Source organism: Chinchilla lanigera, unplaced genomic scaffold (assembly GCF_000276665.1).
Source record: "Chinchilla lanigera isolate Chin_1 unplaced genomic scaffold, ChiLan1.0 scaffold00062, whole genome shotgun sequence".
Lineage (NCBI taxonomy): Eukaryota > Metazoa > Chordata > Mammalia > Rodentia > Chinchillidae > Chinchilla > Chinchilla lanigera.
In genome coordinates, this window is record NW_004955463.1 from 3,772,690 (window position 1) to 3,796,064 (window position 23,375).

Consider the following 23,375-nt stretch of genomic DNA (forward strand, 5'->3'; position numbering starts at 1 on the left):
AAAGAGTCCTTTTTCTCAGCGTCTATAGCACCCTGCTGTTCTGCTTTTCTCTGTCTTCTCTGGCTGGACCTCAGCAGTTTACGTGCTTCCTGCCTCCCTCCAGAGTTGGCCCTTGAATTCCAGCACCAGTCTCAGGGCCACCCTTGCCCATGTCATGTTCTGAAACTATACCTATTATCTGCTTAGCCTCAGGTCTACCAAAGTCATGCTTCAGCTCATACCTCTCTTCTGACTTCCAGCTCAGGGATTTAAAGATCTCACAGCTTCGGGGCTGGGGATTTAGCTCAGCGGCAAAAGCGCCTGCCTGGCATGCGCAAGGTCGTGAGTTCGGTTCCTGGTACCGGAGAAAAACAAAAAAAAAACAAAAAAACAAAAACAAAGATCTCACAGCTTCTCCAGTTGAACTTTTGTAAAACCAAATTCGCTTCCTGTTTCCATGTAATCCCTCCCACCTTCAGTCTCCTTAGTTCTTTAGGATGGTACTTCCTTCCACTCAGCTCTGTATGGCAGGAAGCTGAGGATCTATCACAGCAACTTCTTCCACATCCCCAGTCACATTACCAAATGTGTGCCGCTGAGTCTCCGTCCAACAACTCGGGCATTACCGCTTCTACCTATCTTCATATCTAATATCCCAGTTTAAGGAGTAGTCTGTCTTTTCTTTTTCCTGACCAGTTATCTCTGACCTATCAACAGGATCTCAGCTCTGATCCTCTCCTTCTGATACATTCCTTTCACAGTAGTCATGGCTGTCTTTTAAAACTGCAAATCACATAACTCATCTACTTAAAGCTCACAGATGGATGCTTAGTGCTTAACATAAACTGCAAGGTCTTGCAAAAATCTGCCATGTTTATTTTCTTTCTAATGAAGTTACTAATGAGTAGGGAGCATATATAAAATGGAAAGACTTGTCAAAGGAGTGATTCACCTCCCTGGCAGGGAGGAGTGGGATGGTGTGACAGTTCCCATGCTACCTAAAAACAGTACACAATGGAAAACTTATCAATTGTTTCTTTCTGGAAGTTTCCATTCAATACTTTCAGGTTGAAGCTGACCGTTGGAAACTGAAACCTCAGAAAGTGAAATCACAAATAAGGGAGAACTACGGTATTTCTTTGTAAGCCTTTGGATACCCTACTACACCGTGTCCCCAATTCTAAAGGCCAGCTGACCCTCAGAGGACACAGTTCAAAGTGTGAGTTCTCACAAAGCTGATCCCTCTACTGTCAAATGTTTCAATTTCTCTCTTGAACTATTAGTGAAATTTGCATGGGAATGTTTCCTCTCTCTTACATCTTATATTTCATTATTTTTACTATCCTCCTCATTACTGTGCATTACTGTCTTCAATACATATTGAATAACTACTTGACAGGGCTACTTTCTGACTTTAATTTGGAATAACTATAAAGCTCTACATGTGTTAAAATGGGATGAAAGTAAATAACCTTTTTCTTTTAGTGTCCACTTTTCCTGAACAATATTCAGCCCTGACTTTCATCCTTGAAAGTTCTTTGTCTGTGAATTCTTAAATCTCTGTAGCATTTTCCAAAGATTTCCAGCAGCTGTTTGTCTTCACATGAAGACTAATTGTTTACTGAGAACTATCCCCTGACAGCCCACTTTGTTTAAGTCTCCAACTCATGATTAAGCTTCAGACACCACCCACTTGCCTGCCTCCTTTTATGTGGAAGAGGAGCATTTATTATCTTCTGAAATTTACTCTGTGTATGTACAGAATTACTGTCCCAGAATATGTTTGTTTAGGAAGTGTTGTAGTGGTGCTCCCATATTATGATTATGGGAAGCAAGAGAAAATTTTCCTCCATATTACATTATACCTTCTTGCATGCAGAAAGCAATCCACAAGCAATCCGGTCTCTGTCCAAGAATGCCTCTGGTCAGGCAACCAAAGCTCATTAGCCTCACTCCCTCCTTCCTTCCCAGGCTCCAAACTTCCAAGCGAGCCATACCAGCAAAAAGCAAGCACTGACCATCTTCTAAAATTTCCCTTCTGTTTCTTTTCTTCCCAATTGTTATATGAAATAATTACTAAAATTATGAGATCTAGAAAGAAGTTTCTCTGTTATGATCCTCATCCCAGCGCCTTTGTTATGTCTTAGTTTTCTGTGTGGTTCATTTATATGCCTGTGTAAGTTTAAGAAACTCAAAACAGTCTTTAGCATTTAGTTTTTAAACAAATCAAACAATCATCTGGATTATCTTATGGTAAAAAAATCTTTATGCTGCATAACTAAAGTGTTGTAAAAGGTTATTTGATACTCCAATATTCACCTAAAAATTGCAGAAAGACATATATTTTACTCACAGAAATAATGCACTTTAAAGATGCACTATGGAAAACACAAGTGCTGTTGTTTTGTCATTTGTTTAAATCCCAAATTTTAAAGTTTAGTAAAGACTCTGCATCTCACTTTGGTTCAGTAAGACTCTAATCTGAAAAACAATCTTACATTTTTACCTCATTACTAAAAGTATGTACTTTGTATTTAGTTTGAAAGCTAAGAATTTACTCAAATTAACACAGAAGAAAAGTATAGCCATGTCATACTGATAAAATTGTTGGAGCTTCTTTTAAAGTCACTCTTAGGGAATTCTAAGGAACACTTTTAGTGTGTTTTCCTTAATTATGTGAACTATAAAAATCTTCACATTTATTTTTAGTGAGTTCTGTAGATTCTCAGGAGCACATGTGAAAGATAACAGCAACAACAGTAGTAAAATTTATTGAAAAACACAGCCAGCTCACACTCCTAAACAAGAATTTTTAAAAATACAGCCTTGTCGATCAAATTCTATAGTAATGGTCCTTATGCCCCATACCTGTCCACCCTGTTTAATGGCTCCTTCTGAAAGACTGATTCAACAAGGGAATTAGAGGCATCAGGATATGAGATATTTACTTACTTCACTAAAAGCATAATACAGTTTGCAAAATTGATTTGCACACCACCACTTGGAAGCATCTTTCCATATTTTCAAAGTCTCTAAACTATACTTACTTTATAATCAGAAAAATGCTTATTTTCAAAAGAAATAGCAATACTAATGAAGTGTCTATTTGGTGCCTTGTAAGATTACCATTAGTGTTAATTGAAATAATCTATGTAAATAATGAGAAGGTTTTCATTTTAGTGCATTATTTTACACCTATGTCCATATAAATATGTTATGTCTAACTAAGGATGTGCACATGTTTAACTAAGGATGCTCACAGCAATATTTATTGTAATATCTAAGTTCTTTAAGGGTAGAAATCAATTTTCCTTATTCTGTAGATTGTTCCTGTATTACCTGAAAGGTACAGGAGAGCCCAATAAATACAAATTAATAAGTGATGAGCATCAGCCTGAACGGAATACTTCACTGCAAAGAATGGTGAAAGAGAATTATAATAAAGAATAGTGCCCTACGCTCTGCCTTTTCTTTGGTTTGCCACAAAAGGAAATGTTACTTAATCTTAGCAGGATAAAATTTGGTGTTTTAGAGTAAAGACGATTTAACATTTTTGAACCTGCAACTATCTTATTTTTTTTTATTTTAAAGATGAGAGGTCCCATTTAACCTATCTTTTAAAATAGTTTTAAAACACCTGTTTCCTAAGGAATAAGATGAATGTTTAGTTTGGTCATAGCTCTGCTAATGTATATGAATGTTTATTCCAAAATATAGGTAAATGTATTAGCTATTTGTTGCTACATAACAAATTACCCCAAACTCTAGCAACACAGACAATGAACATTTATAATCTCAGTGTCTGAGGGCAGAGATTCAGGGTTGTTCTAGCCAAACATCTCATGAAGTCACAATGAAGTTTAGAGGCTGCACCAGTACGGTTCACTGTTATGGCTGCTGCCAGGAAGCCCCACCTCCTTCACATTTGAGCCATGTAGAGCTGCTTTTAAGTGTCCTCCCAATGAGGCAGCTAGCTTTCTGCAGTGTAAGCCCCACAAAAGAGAGAGTAAAAGGAAGCTATACCTTTTGTAACAGTGTCATTCCACAGAGCCTGTTAGAGAGGGCAACCAGGTTCTATCTTATAAAAGGAAGAATTTGTGACTATTTTTTAAATCACCCTAGTAAGCTCTCTGGGTATTATTTCTTTTAGGTGAAGAGACATTATTTCCTAGAATTCATATGGTTTCAGTTTGGCTGAGCTTCCTCCTGACAGACTTCCAAGAGAAACACAGATATTTCAACACAGACTAAAATTATTTAAAATTTAAAATTTGAAACCTTGGAGATAAGCTGAAACTTTTTAAGCGGGAAAATTGTGTTCAAGTGTTTAACCTTCCCACTGATACAGCATTAGATCTGAAGCCTCTAAATAACCAGTTTAAATCCTAAAAGGAGTTTAATTATATGTCAGAATATCAGATCTACAGGAAATCTAAGGTTGTAACTGAAATTCCATGGAATAGTTTGTGTCCCACAAAGAAAAGTTGATAAGGATACAATACTATAGGCTCTGTCCTCAAAGTGCTTACACGTTAAGTAATGCAGAAAGCTTTCAGACATACAACTAAAACAATAAAGATTGCATTATATGTTTATTTTTGTAACAGAGACTTAGTTGTGTTTCAAAATGAAAATGATCAAAGGTATTCAAAAATAGGTGCCAATTAAAACAGCAAGTAGATGCTATCTTAAATAGCTTGGTTAATAAATTAAACCATTTCATTAAAACTGTTTAAATTCACATTCTGAAATTTTCTGGTTATAAAATGTATTACAGTTCTCAAAAGTACATATTCAAAGCATCAATGAAATAATTTATTTGAATAGCAATATTTTTAGACCTACCTCAATAAATCTTTAATTTTCTAGTTTTCAAGGTCCTCAGGGTGGAGAATTTATGGAAAAGTGCTAATGAAACTTTAAACCAAATATTAAAAAGTTGTGGGAAATAAAAATAGACTTAACAGAGAATGGTACGCAGTTACTGAATTCCTACAAAAGACATTTTAAAATAGGTCACTTCTTTCACCTAAACTATATGGGCTTGGTGTGAATCATTATCAGAAGAGCTTGAAAATAATTTTTTAAAGTACATTTTTTCTTACAAAAAAATTGATAGGAACTTCAGGAAGGCCTCTAGGTTTCTGAGAACTAAATGAATTTTCCCTCTGCCTCATACTTCTGATTATTTCCTGTAAAAAAGTAGGATATTGACGGGAGGGGCATAAGATGTGACATTCTTTTTATTACTAAAGTGAATTAAACTACTTAGATTTCTCATTTGGGAATCACTTTATAGTCTCTCTTTCATAGACTATTTCCTTGTATAGCTATAGGTCATGATATAGTTTTTAAATTATAGGTTATAACTTTTTATAAATGTGTTGCTCTTTCCTGGTACTGAATTTTGTATTTTAAATAATTGGGATCACATCCGTTTTGGGGGTTGGAATCTTGCTTTATTGTGAGCCTTAAGAAGGAAAACAATGGCATTGTTTTGATATTTTTGGTTCTCAATGTACTGCCAAATATCTTCTCATTTAAATTCCAGAAAATAGATATTTGGATGAGTTATACACAATGCGAAGACTAAAGACACCTCAGGAGGCTCCAAGCTTCTCAAAATGAAGAGCTGATAGGAAAACTCCTAACACTTCTCACAGAGAGCAGAGGTCATGAGCCCAGATACTCCAAATTTGTAGCAACAAGATGTTTAAGATAATAAAGGATCGTCTTATTCATACTTAGAACTAGAATTTTTTTTTTACTTTGAAGAGAATAGCAAAAGACAGAACAATAGCAAACTACCAACATCACAGACAAAAACAAAACAAAGCAAAAACTTTAAAAATGATACAAGGTTTCAAAACAAAATGATGAACTATACTGCTCATGTCTGGTGGTTTGCTGAAAGGAAGAGTTAATGCTTAATTTTTTTGTTTTGATCAATTTTGCATGCATTTTTCTGGAACTAGAATTTGACACAGTGTAAGTTGAATATTTTAAAAGTTAAACCAACTTTCTAAAACCCTAATACTAAAGTTGCAGAATGGATGGCTGAGGAAAGATCCTGAAAGGACTTGGGTTGGAGAAGCATACAGTGATGGAATAATTGCTAAGGGAACATTGTTTGCAGGTGTTCCTTGCCTGTGGAGTTGAAATGGGATCACAATTATATTGTAAACTTGCTCTTTAAAACCAGCTAGATTTCATGTACTTGCTGTTTAGTTTCACCTTTTTCTAAATGCTTTTGTTTATTTTGCTGATGTTCTCATAACAGAAAACAACTTTATAAAATAAATCACCAGTAAGCCAATTGCTTTCAAATTTGCTACAAGGCATATCCATATGTGTATTACTATGGGTTGATATAGTTTGAGTATCCCTCCACAGCTCTATGCACTTAATCCCCAATGTAAAATATTAACAGGGTAAGATATAATTAGAGTGCAATGTTTAGAGGTAAGGCCTTTGGAAAGTTATTAGAATAGATAAGGTCATTAGACCCATGGTTTTATAAGGAGAGAGACACCAGGAGATACATACACACATATGCATGCTACAGTTGGGTAATGTTGTATCGGTTAAAATGGGTTAAGCATTTCCCATAGATTTCTATGACTCAGGAGTGTGCCTGGCATAATATAAGTGTTCGGTGTTGCCTCTTAGTAAATGTTGCCCATTCCTTATGCTGTTGAAGCATTTTACCACCATTGTGTCAGTTTGTTTGCAGAAGATTGATCCCTTAGACGATTGTGACTAGGCCCCACCTTGAACAAAGCTAACTTCTCTGACGTTACTTTCTCAAGCTTTTCTCTACTGTCCTCAACTTCTTACGGCTCTTGGAAATGCAGGCCTGTAATCATCCTGACTCAAAATATTCCCTCTCTTCTTTACAGTAGCCTCCACTTACCTCCAGGGAACACATTCTGGAACACTTCATAGACTCCTGACATTGCGGAGCCTAAATATGTTCTCTGTGATGTGTATATACCTATGATAATGTTTAATGCCAGAATTAGGCATAGTAAAGTATCAACAATAATAGAACAATTTCACAAATAGCTTTTCTTTTTCTTAAAGTGGATTTTAACAACCTCACATCAGATTTGTTTTCTTGAATTGAGAATCTTCATCTTTTCATCTAAAGGAAATAATTGCATCACTTTAGCATTTCCAAATTGCTTGTACTGTTTGCACTTTGGGAGAGTTATAAATACAATCAGGGAGCCAAGCATGGATGTTATACCTCTATCTCTTTCTGCATCTTCAAGTATAGGGATCACTTCCACATAAGCCCTCAGGTGCCCCTGCTCCAAGATTTTCAAAAGTGTGACATGGCTTCTCTGTATATGAGGACCCAAGTGTAACAGTGATGTCTTGCTCTTCCCTAAGAGGGTAACAAATAGACACACCTTGTAACAGCTCTTAACAAACCTCCAATTGAAGTAAATTTGAAATTGCATTCTTTCTTTCTTTCTCTCTCTCTTTCTTCTTTTTTTGTACCAGGAATCAAACTCAGGACCTTGCCCTTACCAGACAGGTGCTATGCCACTGAGCTGCATCCCTAGCCCAGACATTACTTTCAAATAATTTCCATTTGTTTAAATAAATAGAAATCAAGAACACTGGGAAGCACAAAGCCATGGTGACCTTTTGATTTCATCAGTCTTATGAATAATGACTTAATGGGCAGTGCTATATAATTTAGATTTTAGCCTAATTTCCACTGGCAACTAAAACACTATAGCTTTGGACAAGTCACTTAACCTGTCCAAGTCTCAGAATCTTCACAGGCAAAATGACACAGAAAGAGCTAAAGCAGCATTTCCTAGAGAATAATACATAGGCTTTTGGGGGTACATGTGCCAATGCAGAGGTAAACACTGTAAATTTTGGCAGCTATTTATTTTGTGTATTTTATAAATAATATGATGGTGGTGGCTTAGATCAAGAATGACCACCAAGAAATCTATCTTGTGTTCAGAGATGGGGCCTTTGGAATGTCACTGGACCACAGGGGTGCTATACTGACTTGTTAGAAGATAGGGTCTGATCTGAGGAGGTTGGTCATCGGTGGGCGTGATGTAGAAGGGTGTATCTCCATTCTTGGCTTCCCCCTTCTCTCTGGTTCCTGGCCATCATGACAAGAGCAGCTTTCTTCCATGGCAGGCCGTCCCACCATGCCATTGCTGAGTGTGAGCAGGGCAACCATGGACTGAGACTTCTGAAGCTGTGAGCCGGAATTAACCCCTCCTCCTTTAACTGCAAGTGTCAAGTACTATGACTCAGCACCAAAGCGGCTAAGGCCACAGGCAACCAATCACATCCATATGCTTACAAATTCTATTTCTACTACTTAGAACAATTTGAGTAGAAAAAGAGACATTTATTTATGCTTGATTTTCAAGTATCACATAATTTATTCATGGTACATGTATATGTACGTATGTACTTAGAGATGATAGAGAGTACATATATGATTAAAGAATATATACCTATGAATGAGTTCCATATATGCCTATGAATGATGCCATGGAGTTACGTATTTCCAAAACATAAAGGTAAATGTCAAATTTGGAGAAATACTTTTTTGGGGGGGTCATTTGTTTTATCAGTGCATGTTTGCAGTATATAATGATTATATTCATTGTGGGGAGTTGGTACATGTACCTAATACATCTTCATAAATAACACATCTTTAATTCTTTTTTTAACCTCTCATCCTGTTTTCCCTCTAACCTCCCTCTCTCCTCCCTCAACCTTCACTGTATCTCTTCCCTTTGATAAAACTTCTATTTTCTATTATCTTTTACTTTGCTTTTTAAATTTATTCATGTTTTGGATTTTTTCACATAAAGGAAACCATGTGATAGTTAAGCTTACATGTCTGATTTATTATACTTAACATTTTGTTCTCAAGATGTACCTATTTTCCCAAAGATGACTCATTTATCCTTCTTTATGGCAGACTAGTACTCCATTTTGCACAAATACCATGTTTTATCAGTTCATCTTTTGGTAGACAAAACAGTTACCCGGTTTCTAATCAGAATGCTTGTTTATGAATGTCTTCCCTCAAATGGAAGCAAACTGAAATTATAGGCAGTTCTCATCTCACAGGATCTGGTGGGCATCGCTAAGGCAGCCATCTCTGACAGGTAATTTTATTCTTGGCACTGTTTTCCTTTAAAGGTTTTAATGATTCTCTCCTTCTTACCCATTAGCATCACAAAGTGGTACACTTTCCAAAGAGGCTGTCAGTGAAGAGATGGGAAAAAAGAAACAATTTTCCATGTACTTTCTTTTTATGTCTTTCCCCAAAATGTGACACCCAGACTTTTCCTGCTATTCACTGTACCCACAATGGACTTTTGTGCCTTCATCTGAGACAAAGACTGTTCCACCATGGAAAGATACTTTCTTGTCATTTCTAAGGACAAATTATATATTTTGAAATTTCTCTATTTTTTATGAGAACAAAGATGTTTCAAAGGGAAATGAATAAATTATTTTTTCACTAATTTCTTCTAATTTTATCACTTTTTAAAAAAATACAAGTGAAGGAAATTCTTATAGGGTGAACAAGAATATTCCACAAACTTCTGTGTGACTCTCTCTAGTATTTGAAAACAAAACAAGCACTGCCTATACAGACAGAAAGCATAAAATATATGTCAGAGTTCTACTGCATACTACAGAAAACACACAAGAAGGTTTATACCTTCATAGAATCTAGGAATGGAATCATTTAGACTATCAGAGCTGAGCTCAACTTTCAAAGGGCCTTCTTAGTGCTACCCTGCCATGGTACTGATTCCTAAACAGCAAAAAGAAGGTATTCCCACAAGTGAGGAAAATGACATACTAATAAAAATAGCATATAGGGGAGAAATAATGTCTTTCACCTAAAATCATCAACAAAAAGAAATTGAATAAAAAGAAATGTGTCAATTTTCACTGTGCAAAAATGTTTTATGATGTGACATCTATTATTTGTGTTGCTATTTGTGTTAGAAGCTTCTGTGTGGTTGCTGTGAGTTCCCAAAGGTGTCCACCTGAGAGTGTTCTGCAAGCGCAAACAGGTCTCCCAGCAGCAAGCCAAAGAATCCACATGTTTGTAACATTTTCCCAGCTCAAAATCAGCATCCCTCGCCATGTTTCACATCCAAAAATATAAACAATCTAAGCTACAATGTGTGGATCTTGGTAACAAAAAACAAATTATTTTCCTCCCCTTTTACAGAACAATTTTTAAAGAATTTTTAAAATTTCAGTAAAAAATACCTTAAAGGTCCAGCTTAAATGAAAGGCTTTATTTTGGAAAGCTATTAGAATACTGATATGGGAGAGACACAGAGCTGGTTAAGAGCCATAGAAAAGATTGTTATCATCCTATCATTTGAATATCAGAGGCAAAAATAACAAAAGACATTGAATGATTTTTTTTTTCCTTCTCATTTGGAAGTTATTAGTAGTCTTTCTTTTGTTCCACTGAGAAATGAGAGAAGAAACTATGGAGTTACAGCTAACCCATATGGCCAGCAGGAAAATCCTATTTAATTGCTTTATTGCCAGAAATGTTAAATCACTTCCTGAGGATGCAGTTCAAATGAAACATATGGCAGCTATTAGCAAAAGCCCCTAACGAATTCAAAAATATGCTTTTTATGGGAGCTTTCTCATAAGTAACAATCACACTGGTTATTTAAACTGCCTAGAAATATGCATTGGTATGTTAATTCCACAAACGTGTGAACACCTACCTAGCACTGGTTTAGACAGGCACCTTGCATAGGAAGTTTCTTTCTGAGAAATATGCAGAACATTATGGCACTTCAGGACATGGGTGTGAATCTAGTGGTGCCTCTCTGCAGAAGTTAAGGGCAAGAAGTTCCTGACTAATGACTCCTTCCCAAGATTCAACATCCAGCAAACATTCCATTTCCAACTGGCTAGTCTTAATTACCTACTACTTACTTATTTCTTTCTGAGCCACACCAATGAGAGTTCTAATCGTTGCCCTTCAGCATCCGCTGCATGAAACTACTCTTCCATTTTTATATCTTCATCAACTAGATTGTGAATTCTATAAAGAAGACAGTTTTGCTAAGGGCCTTTGGAGCTAGGGTAATGTGAAATGAGTAATGAAGAATCAGTAAGTGATTTAAATTAAAAAACAAACATCAGCATCTTCTAATGTCTTTATTGCCCTTCATCTCTGAAATTTTCACAAATTTAATCATTTTATTCATTAATCAATTTTAGCAAAATAATCTCGCCTCAAATTCAAGGGTAAATCAGCTGAAAGCTATGCAGCTCTTATTGCTATGTGATCTTATGTTAAAAGAAAAAATATAAAATTCTAGGCCATTAAACTTTGTCTTTTCACCACATTGTAATGTGATCGCTGCAGTTATTGAATGGTTAAGTGAGGTTTGGTAGCTTATACCGCGGTGTTATGAGATTCTAACTTTACTGGCATTGGCCACATGATATTTGCACTGGACACAGGAAGTCTAAAAAATTTTCAATTCATAACCAAGCTCACTGATCATCATCTTTATTACATATTATACATGCTTAGTTATACATCTCAGTAATTACATGAAGTATGAAAGAAACCTGTAACAAATGCTTCTTGCTAGGAATTTGTCTTTGTTGTTGTTATTTGCTTTTTTAATTTAAATTAAGCTTATTGGTACATTTTTGATATATATAATGATCACATTTATCATAGTGAATTTGTACCTCTACATAGTATAGGTGATTCTTCTTTTTTCCCCATTCCCCTACCTTCCCTTTAGCCCCTCTTTCCTTCCTTATTTGTGAAAGCCTTGTTTCCATTTTTCCTTCTTTTCTCATTTTTTCCTTTTCCCTCCTCTCCTCTCTAGTTCCCTCTCATTTGAACATTTTCTTCCTATTTCACAGTATCTATTATATATTTGGTCCTTATTTACACTGTTGATTTCTCACACCAGAGAAACAATGTGGCATTTACACATGTGTGTTCAATTTATTTCACTTAATAGTATGGTCTCTAGGCACATGCATTTACCTAGATATATTTCAAGCTTATCCTTCTTTAAGGCTGAGTAGTTCTCCACTGTATAAAAAAAATCTTCTTCATCTATTCATCACCTGATGGCATTTGGGCTGCTTCCAAGATTTTGCTATTACAAACTGTGCTACTAGAAACATGCATGTGCATATACTGCTGTAGTATGATGTTTTTAATTCTTTCAGGGAGATACAAAGAAGGGGAACAACTGGGTCAAATGAAACATCTGGTGTTAGTTTTTTAAGGAATCTCTACACTGATTTCCACAGTGGTGGCACCAGTCTACACTCTCACCAGCACTGGACAAGGGTTCCTTTGGCCCCACATCCCTGCCAGCATTTATTACTGGTTGATTTCTTGATAACAGCCATTCCTTCTGAAATAAGGTGAAATCTCAGTGCTTTTTTAAATTTGCATCTCTCAAATGGCCAGTGATGTTGAACATTTTTTCATATATTTATTTGCCATTTCTACTTCTTCATCTGAGAAATGTCTGTTCATTTCAGGTGCCCGTTTTGGATTGAGCCTTTAAAACTGAGGGGTCTGATTTTTTTAGGGCTTTGTGTATTCTATGTCTGAGGAACAGCTGGCAAAAATTTTTTCACACTCTGTGAGTTGTCTCTTCACTCAGTTGATGATTTCTTTTGCTGTGCAACAGCTTTTTAATAAGATGAGATCCCAGTGGCTCACTCTGTAATATTTCCCATGCAATTGGGGTTATTTTCATAAAATGTTTACATACTCTTATATCTTTAGAATTCTACCTATTTTCTCTACCAGTAGATTTAGTGTTTCTGTTTTAATATTTAGATCCTTGATCCATCTTGATTTTGGTTTAGTGCATGGGCCTAGTTTTAGTTTTCAGCATGTGGAAAACCAGTTTTTCCAGAACCATTTATTAAAGAGGTTATGTTTCTTCCAGTGAAGGTGTTTGGCCCCTTTGTCAAAAATAGGGTGGCTGAGTGTTTTTGGAGTTCTTCCTGCATCTTCTAATCTGTTCCACTGATCTTTGTGTGTTTGATTTTCTTTTTTTGCCAGTACCACACTGTTTCCACAGTTGTTGCTAGTAACTTGTAATTTAAGGAAATACATTAAATTTGTCTTAAATGCCTTAGCTATAAGGAGAGAGCACTTAGGTAACTTCTAAATATCCTAACTAGGTACTTATGTACAGATATTTTGTGGTTTAAATCAATATCTCTTAATGAAACTCCCAACTTTTCCCCACTTTATTTCAGAATATGTCAATATAGTCTCAGAGTGCAACACACCAATGACTATGTGTGGGCTTCCATTACTGACTTTATGCCCTCATGAAAACTACTTTAATTTTAGGATTCCACAGGGTCATTCCAAGGATTGAGTGAGTTTGTGCAGGTCAAAGTTTAAAACTGTGCCTTGTAGTCTCTAAGTATCTGGTAAATATTAGTTATTGTTACAGTGAGGAATTTCCCAAAAGAAAACCCTTTAATTGCCTGCCATGAACTTTTGTGACCTTGTCAATCGATGAAGGTGCTTCTGTTGTGCTGTTTGTTTGCATTTTTCAAAAACCCTGATCAAAGATAAATTCAGGAGCTAGACTTAGCATGAATGATACAGTATAGATTTTTTTAGCAGTATTATGCTAAAAAAATTTATTTAGCAGGTAATTGTGGTAGTGTTTGTGAGCTGGCTCACACCCAGACAGCCAACTAGAGCCTACTGTAGTTCTTTGCAAAGCTGTGGTTCCAGCTAAGGACACCAGCCATGTGAGGGATCCTGTCTACCTTCTCGAGTCTCCTCTGAGTCCTCACCCATGATAGTCTCCCTGGCATGATTAGAGACATTATCAGAGACACATCTAACAAAGGCGCACATCTGGGTACCACTCTGCTTCAGATGTATCCATTCCATCTCCAAATTCATTTCTTGGCTCAATACAAGACCTTTCAAATCAGATTTCTTCTGGCAGGAAAGCTGACTTGGAAACACAGTGAGGTGGGAGGGTGCAGTATGAGGGACCTTGGCAAGAAGAGTTGGGGAAAAATGTCTGGCTGCCCGTAGTAAAGAACCCGTGGACCTGCAGGAAACCATGCACTGCAGGTCTTCTCCCTCTAGAAACCAAAGCAAGGGACAGAATCAAACTGCAACTCCCTGTCATCCTACCCTCCTCAAACTTTCACTTATACCTAGAGGATAATTGAAAGAATTTGTTCTGTTTACAAAGGCCACCCTACAATAAGCAGGGAAACTGAGGCTGGCAGACACAGAATGGAAGTGATGTGGGGAATTCCTAATCCCATCTCACCATTGCTTTTGCACCACCACCCTTTAGCTCCTGACACAGAGAACAGAGAAATCACTCTCATCAGAGTCCAGCTGCTCACCCTACTCTTGCAAAAGGCCCAGCAGTGGCTGGGGTGTGGCTGCTGCCTTTGCATCACTGGGCTGGTAGAGACCTGACCTGCAGCCCTCACTCAGAGGGTGCGGCATGTGCTGAGCCTGGGACTGCCCAGTCACACCGGTGCCTGGAGTGCTGAGTAGCTTGAGCATAAGGGTCAAGGTCCAGCCTATACTGTAGTTCAGGAATGAATGGAGACCAGTTGATGTTGTCAGGGCCCAGAGGGTCCTGCTCCAGGCCAGAGAAGCTGATGTCCAGCAGGATCTTACTCAGGCTGTCATTCACTGTCTAGAACCAGGCCTCTGTCAGAGAACTATTGGCTGAAGGACTGGGGAACCTGTGGTTTCAGGGAGCCTGGCTTAGGGACCTCCAGATCTGAGGGGAAAAGCTGCTAAAGGGATCAGAGGCAAGGTCAAAGGATTCTGAAACGAGGAGCTCTCTGAGTGAATCAAAGAGAAGAATGCTTTTCAGTGGCTTGATGCTCAGATCCATCAGCCCCAGGGAGTCAGGGAGAGGGCCAGGGTGCCCTGGGGTCGCTGTACCAGGATAAAATCCAGCCCCCTCACTTTGGCAGGTGTAAGCCTCCAGGATTCAGGGGTTTTAGGGAGGAAGGTTTACGCATGGTAGCAGAGATAGGCAGCATCTCCTTAGTGGAGGTCTTGAAAGGTCCTCCTGGGGGCAGCCAAGCTGAAGGGTGGGCTCCTTGGACTCTACCAGGACAGGGAGGGCTCCACAGCCTGTTGAGATGTGCTGGGGCCCTCTGAGAAGACAAATTCAGGCTCATGCACACAGGGAAGCAACAAGCACTGTTTCCTTCAAGACAGACTCGTCTCCCTTTTCTCCTTCATTTGACCTACAGCATTTCTGAGACATCCCATGTTGCGAACTTGAGCTCACTGTAGGACTTCTTGGGCCTTGGATGGGAGAGTGGGATGAATCCTTCCAGGAATGAGATGACTCCTTTTGAAAGGTGGACATGGAGAAGGAGGGCTCTACACTTAGATGGGTCTCCCTAAGGGGGACATGTCCTCCCTGGGTTGGATGTCTTCCTCCTTGCTAGATTGAACCAGAAGTAAAGTCAACAGCCTTTCTGCAAGCAGGGGTTTCTCCTTCGCTGATCCAGCAGAGGAAGAGGGGCTGCACCCTCATCATCCAGCAGTACTTTGGCAGAAGTGTGGACTCACTTACTGTGGTGGGCTAGCTCTGAGTTCATGTGTGAAGCCTTCACAGCCAACGGCACCTTCACTGTGGGCTGCAACATCAGGGACTGGTTCATGGGGGACCAGATGGACACCAGGTACAGGTACGAGCTGACCAGTGGCAGCAGCAGCTTCATCCTCCTCCATACACCCAGGGGAAGTTCGGGTTTGATGTTCACATTCAGGCAGAGCTCCGCATTGGGCAACTTATGCTGCTTAAACACCTGGCCCAAAGTCAACAGTCTGTTCACAGTGGGGTGAATGGTCCAAAAGGAGGCTTTGCCACTGGCAGATGTCTCTCAAATGAGCATGTCATAGAGGGAAAGTTTGTGTCAAATGGATTTCTTGACCTGACTCTGCTCCAGGTGACAGTCCATTTTCTCCTCCACTTGTGCTTGGTGCTGCAGAACTCATCTTCCCAAGCCCTTGGATGCTGGTCCAGCTGCTGTCCAGAGTGCAACCTGCTGTGTCACTGCCAGTACCACTCTCCGTCGGTGCCCCGGTAGGGCTCCAGGTGGTCTAGGAACATTCACATCCCAACTCCTCAGCACTTCTGTCTTCTTGGAATCATCGCAGCTTTGGGCTTGTGACTGGGATCCTGGAGAACAAGTTGGGGCTCCCCTGCAACTGATGAGGAGGAGTTTGCTGGGCCCACTGCACTGCTGTCACTGTCTTTTCCTTTGGCAGTCAGCGCCATGATGATGCTGTGGATATGGGCTGTGTTGCGGATGGCCACCACTTCTGTGTTGGGCATGGTGGGGTGATTAGTAATCTTGATTCCAGCTGGAAACTTGCAAAAGCTGGATTGCTCCACTGTCTTGGAGGCCAGGGATTGACTATGCTCCTTTGGGGGAGGGGGAGTCTCTTAGACTCCTCTGGTGTTTCAGCTGGAACATTTTGAACAGGAAGGGGTAGCCCCTGTCTTTTGAGAGTCAGCGGCTGATGGGACTGGTTTTCATTCTGAGTCTGTGCTTTCACTCTCCATTGAGAATCACAAGCATGTGGCGCCACTGCTCAGGACCAAGCACGATACTTGGAGTTGGCTGGGCTGCAGTGCTGGCAGATGTAGCCTGGGAGCCCTTTGGGACGGGGGCCTGGACCACAGCTTTTGGGTTGTTCTGCTGTTTGAAATTGGCGCTGGTACATACAGTACAGATTTAATTCCATGTTGAAATACTTTTCGAAAGAGGCACACAGAAAATAACAAACAATCCCAAAATCATAGAAAAGCTTTCTTGTAAAGGAAGGAAACAGCCTTCCCATTGTATTGAATCAGAGAAGTTCAAGAAGGAGAAGGGAAAATCAGAGGACAGGATGTAACTCTCATTGAAAGGATGCTCAGAAAGTGCTGGAAGCTGGCGCCATCTGTTTGATGTCCTGGTCTCTGACCTGCTGTTGTTCTATACCCTAGTAATCTCTGCATGCCTGCATCTCTGACAGGATGCAGCACTGATAGCACACTCAAGAACGAGTGCTGAACAGTTAACTGTAGACCAAGATGAATTCAAAATTATACTTTCAAAATAGATCAATCTTGGCAAAGCAACCCCTCCTGTATTTTAATCTATAAGAGGATTTTTATCTTGCTTGAACAACTGCATCAGTCTCCAGATCCCTTAAATTCCAAAAATGATGACCTCAGCAGTAATTGTATCTCATGAAAGTAAGAGCACATTTGTATTTGTATTTTTGGAAATGAAGCTGAGTGCTATTTTCTCAGACTCATCTATAACAGAGGCGTACTTGGACCCCCTCACACACACACACACACACACACACACATTCATAATAGAACTACCCATTTGAATATATTTTTCTTGCCCCAACTTTGGATTTTTGTCTGCTGAACAAAGGAGACCTTTTCTGTAGTCAGACCTGTTCTTTGATGAGTGACTACGGGTAGAAAGCCTCAAATCAAAATGGGTCAGATATATTTATATAAAAAAGTATAAGTTAATGTCCCTGTGCTAATTTTATTTTAGTCATATGAATAACTGAAGTGTGTGAGAACCAGAGATTCAACTTTCTTAATGCGTTTTAGGGTTATCAACAAAGACTAAAACCAGATAGTTAAACTTCTTAAGTCTTTTGAGACATCTCATTCTCAACCAATTCTTTTTAAATAATGATAAACACTGGGAATGGAACTTCTAGACTTTTTGTCTCATTACATTAACCCATTCGGTCAGTGCCCATAGGAATAAACAGTAGGGACAGCTATCTGCTTCCTGGAGAACTCATATGCTTTCTAGTCTGTTACATTTTGTTCTTTCAGCAATCCAGTAAAATACATGTGATTGTCTTTGTTTTATGTAAGAATCTCAGCTTTGGAAGATAATATAGTTTATTCAACTGAACACAGAATATCAAGGACAGGACAGAAATTTAAATTGCCTAGACAGTGACCTAAAAATAAAATAAATTTCTCTCCTCTCTCTCTCTTCTCTCTCTCTCTCTCTCCTTCTCTCTCTCTCTCTCATTCCAGAAATAGGACAAAAATATTTAACTGCAGAAATCCTGCCCAAATTCAAAGAATTTCAAGTCTCACTGTCAATGTAATTTAAAGATAATACAAGGATATGTTAGATTGACTATATCCTCAGACAGGAAAATAATGACATAATAGGTTTCAGTTATCACAGCCAGACATGATGATTTACCTAATAACTTCAAGATGTTTATTTTTCATTGTCAGGTCCTGTTCAATTTTTGCTACATTTATGATACTTTCTTTGTTCCCTGGTGGTGTTATTTAATGTTTATTTTTAATAAAACCATAATATTATGCTTCTCTTTTCTTTTTCAGGCTATTCCAGGTATTTCAGAAAAGGAAAAAGCTGGTAAGTTGACATTTCATGTTCTCTCATGCCAGTTTCAGAATAAAATTCCATCTTAAAATAGACATTTCATTGAATATCTAAATGTACAAATGTCATGAATGTCTGAAAAAGTGATACTGTTGAATTGCTGAAAAGAAAACTCCACTTTGTTCCTAATATTTCTCATATATATATATATATATATAGTTTTATAACAGTATATTATATTAGTATAATACTTCAATACTTCCTATAGCCATACAGCTCATTTTAATTACAATATATTTTTTTCTTAAGAGAAAGAATTTCATGTTGATCCATGTGATAAGGAATGGTCTTTGGAGATTGCTTGTTAATGTATATTGGGATTTCCCTTTGGATCTTAAGTATCTTATTCAAGAGGCATAGAAAAAGTGTACTGAAATAATGTTAAAAGCTAATATGATATTATCAAAAATACAGGTATGAAGCAAAATGAATGACACTACCAGAGAAAGAATTACTTTTCCATGCTCTGATTATGTCTAACAGTGTTATGAGAAAATAGGGATTGATAAAAAATGTGGAAATATGAAAAACTAGACTTAAGTTCATAGAATTATGTGCTTTTGAAAATATTTCTCCCTGTTGTCTTATGTGTTCTGCATAGTGAAAACAAAAGCAAAACATTAAACATAGATAACAGGAGTGCCACAGCACTTGCAACACATCACTTAGCTTATAGACATTTGTGATGTTTAAGAGCCATATTTAAAATGTATAGTGTTAGCTGTGCAATGTCATGATTTTAAATGTTTTACACTGAAGTATTAGAGTTCATCTGATATAATTTTTTTTACTAAGGATGTTCATCTTCTATTTTAGAGATCTTCTTTTTGCTGCTAGATAGCTTTCACACAAAAGTTTTCATAGTTTGCTCCTTCTGAGAGATCACTTTTCTTCCGTGTTTAGAGCATGCGTAATTTCTTCACTCCATAATACTGTTGAGAATCCTTCAAAATAGGAGCAAAATATCGAATTGGCTTCATGTCAGCAGAAGAAAAAACTGCTCTCCTCAAATGTACTAATATTGAATGGATTAACTACATACATTAAATTCATTTAATTACAGTTTGAAAGATCCAATATTTTTAAACAGATTTTGCTAGGGGCTGGGGATTTAGCTCAGCGGCAAAAGTGCCTGCCTGGCAAGCGCAAGGTCGTGAGTTCGGTTCCCGGTACCAGAGAAAAACCAAAAACAAAACAAAATAAACAGATTTTGCTGATTATCTAGTTAAAACAAGTAATAAATAGTTTAATAAGCAGATACATTATAATGAAAAAGAACCTTAGCTAAATTTCCACTTTATCTTGGGTTGTGATATTTTCCATGATGCCCCAGATGATCTGAAATTTCAACAAAGTATGTAACAAGGCAAGGCTGTCCCCTTGTTTCAGAAGATCAGCAAATGATTTTGTACACCAAGGAGAAAATTTGTATATAAATTGTTGACTGGTGGAAAGGACAAAGAGGAATGGAAATGTTGTCTGAGGAGATACGGAGACAAAAAGCTACCTTCTCGCTTTTCTGCTTAAATGGCCTCAATTTGGGAAGGGGAAGCAACTTTATTTTGTAAGCTTCTTGAGTATTTAATATTATTACTGCAACAAAGAACTAATTAAACAGAGAACACAAATATAATGTAATCACAACTTCTTATCATCATTGGGGAAATTTTCCTTCTCAACAATAATGAGAATTAGCCATGATTTTTTATCTAACAGTACTTTAGATCATTTCTATGTTGGTGGGCACAAATGAAAAGAGCTTTAGAGCAGAGCCAGGGTGCACTCAGTGCTGAACAAAAGCAGTTATTATGGGACAGGGGTGAGAGATAAAGTCTGATATGGGACAAGAAACAAAAAAATCAATCCAGTTGGACAAAAATCCAGAGTTTAGAGGGTGGGAGAAGGAAAACTGGTCCATGCTTGAAACATGGCCCCACCTCCACCCCAAACCATCTTGGGAAAGAGCTGGGCTGAGAGAGAAAGCAAGTTGACCCCTCAGAGATGGTCTGGATTATTAAATAAGCCCTCAGTTAAGGTACCTTCCCTGATGGGTGCAGCAAAGTTGGACAGCTCCAACTCAGGGTCTCAAGGAAACTGAAAGCAGAGTGGAGTAAAATGTTATAGTCACACACCAGCAATCCCCATCCTCACAGCCTGCAGGTTACAAGACTCTGGGAAAGAGAAGTTTCCTCCAACACACAATTCTTAAAATAATAATTGCAATAATAACCTGCTTATTTTTCCTACATAAAGTAGGATGGTAATACATGGAGCACTCAATGCCCTTCATGGGAGGGGAAACCCATGAAGAAGGGCAAAAGAAAATAAACCTCAGTTCTGGGGCAAAATCATAAAAAAAAACCTCAGTGACAGTGCTATTTCCAGGAACTGGAACAGAGGGAAAGCATCCTCTTGTGGTTTCTGCGGGTGGAGATGAAACAGATAACAAAATCAGAACCCGGGATAACAGCCTTTCGGCAAGAAAAAACTGTGAAGGGAAAACACACAATTCACAATTATTACTCTCCAAACTGACCAAGATAATTGGATCCGTGGAGATCTGCAGAAGAACAAACCCAGAGCTCAAAGCCAGGACACAAGTTAGGAGGGAGCAAAGTCCCCTAGGCTTTTGTTAGGCAATTGCCTCCAAAGAGGAAATTGCATGAATAATTGAAACCAGCAACACCAGTGAAGAGGAGCGATGGGGGCAGAACTGCCTTACTGCTGTAACAACTGTGTGAAGGCTTTTACTCTTATTTCTGTGCTGATTTTGGCAAATGTGATTATTTTGGTAAATGTGGTTATTTTAACCTTGCCAGTTTATTGGACTTGGGCTATTCACTTTGGTTCTTATCATTTCTGTTGGTTTTTTTATTCTCTATTTTCATTGTTCTCATTCTTCTTTCTTTTGGTTCTTATTAGTATTGTATGATTATAATGCTAAGTTTCAAGGGTTTCCTGTTTGACCTGCTTGCTTGCTCGCTCTCTCTCTCTCTCTCTCTCTCTCTTTCCTCCTAATCTTCAAATCTCACCTCCCTTTAATTTTAGACCTTTTCTAATCCTCACTATCTCACATTTTACCTTCCCCCATCCCCCATCTATGTAATGTCAAAAACATAACATGAGACTGTAAAAGTGCATTAGAGAGTAAAAATTAACCAGTTCTATAAAGTAAACAGTACCATTTAAGCATATGTCAGGGTAATTCGTAACAAAATTGACCTTGGAGAAACCAAACAAAACTGTCAACAAATACCTTAACAGTTACTAGCAATCTCAGTCTCCCACAGTCTCTAAATACACTGCCATCCACTTCTCTACATCCTATTGACTACACAAATATTCTTCCAAATCCCTCTGTACAGCAGTCCTTTACCCCAGCTATAAAATAACTCCATCAGAGACCAACTTCCTATTTTCATATTTCCTATTGACATAGCTCTTATCTTCCTCTCTTCCCATTGACATATCCCCTTCCCTTTACCCTTCCTATATTCCTATAGATTATACATCTCAGTACAATGCAGCCTGTAAGGGGTATTGAAAAAACAGGTAAATTATCAAAATGAATTTTAATGTCTATGATTAACGTATGCTGGGTTCTATTAACATTGTTATAAACAATAGAAATATGCTCCTTATATCATAGTAACAGAGTGCATCCTAGACGCTTTAAATGGAAAAGCTTGTGGGGATGAAAACAGCCTTAGACAAATAAAGCCATGAACACAGCAATGGAAAACAAGTTCTAACTAAAGAGATCTTCCTATGAACCAATCCCTCCACACTCTATCTGACTGGCACTCCCAGCACCCCAGCACCCCAGCACCAAGAATATATTTATATGTGTGTGTGTGCATATATATATATATATATATATATATATATATATATGTGTGTGTGTGTGTGTGTGTGTGTGTGTGTGTGTGTGTATCCAGGGTCTCTCAACATCCCCCAAACAGATTTAAAGGGCATCAATAGAGAGGAAAGCAAACATTGCACCACTGGAGTTGTACAAAATGATAATAAAGGGGAAAAGAAACTTGGCAGATTCCCAAAACGATGGCAATAACACAGAAAATGATCAATATAGATATGGAAGAAACAAATACAAAATAGAAAGAGATGAGTAAAATTCTTCAAAAGAGAAATGACAAATTTACCAAAGACATAGACTCTGTGAAAAAGTTTTCAGAAAGAATCACTGGAGGTGAAAAATTGTATAAATTGCAGAAGTGGTGTGAAGACAGTGTTTCTGAAATGGGGAATAAAATGGAAAATCAAGATGAATTACTCAGAGAAGCCTTAAAAACAGTAAGAGAACAAGAAAAATTCATCCAAAGATGATGCCAAGAAGAATAATCTAAGGCTAATTGGAGTTAGAGAGAAATTAGAAGACAATACTTACTGGATAAAAAATCTTTTTACAGATCATAATAGAAAACTTTTCTAGGTATGAGGAAAGATTTCAACATACAGGTAAGCAGGACTTACAGAACACAAACTGACTACAATAAGAAAAGAAGCTCCCCACCGCATACCAAGTCAAACTCCTTGAAGTCTGCCAAAAACACAAACTCTTTAGAGCTGTCAGGGAAAAGCAAAACACAACATGTAAGGGTAACCTCATCAGGTTTACAGCAGAATTCTCAGCACAAATTTAATGGCCAGGAGAATTTGGAGTATAGCATTTCAAGTCCTAAAAGCAAACAAATTTCAACCCAGACTAATACTTCTGGGAAAACTGTCTTTCAGAATTGATGGAGAAATGAGGCTATTTCAAAACAAAAAACACCTTCATAGATATATTAATACCAAATCACGACTCAAAAAAAAAAAAAACACCTCAGAAACATCCTAGACAGACACAACAAAACCAACAAAAAAAA

General features: G+C 38.0%; 1 protein-coding gene and 1 pseudogene across 3 annotated transcripts in view; one reads left to right on the plus strand and one right to left on the minus strand.

The window, feature by feature from the left end:
• Dlc1 (DLC1 Rho GTPase activating protein) overlaps positions 1-23,375 on the plus strand; it is a 381,773-nt gene that overhangs the window by 173,275 nt on the left and 185,123 nt on the right. For all 3 annotated transcript variants that reach the window (XM_013521500.1, XM_013521501.1, XM_005398346.2), the window contains one exon: positions 18,426-18,459. In XM_013521500.1, coding sequence (XP_013376954.1) covers positions 18,426-18,459 — 34 coding nt within the window. The remainder of the gene's footprint in view (positions 1-18,425; positions 18,460-23,375) is intronic.
• LOC102029723 lies at positions 14,493-16,786 on the minus strand (annotated as a pseudogene).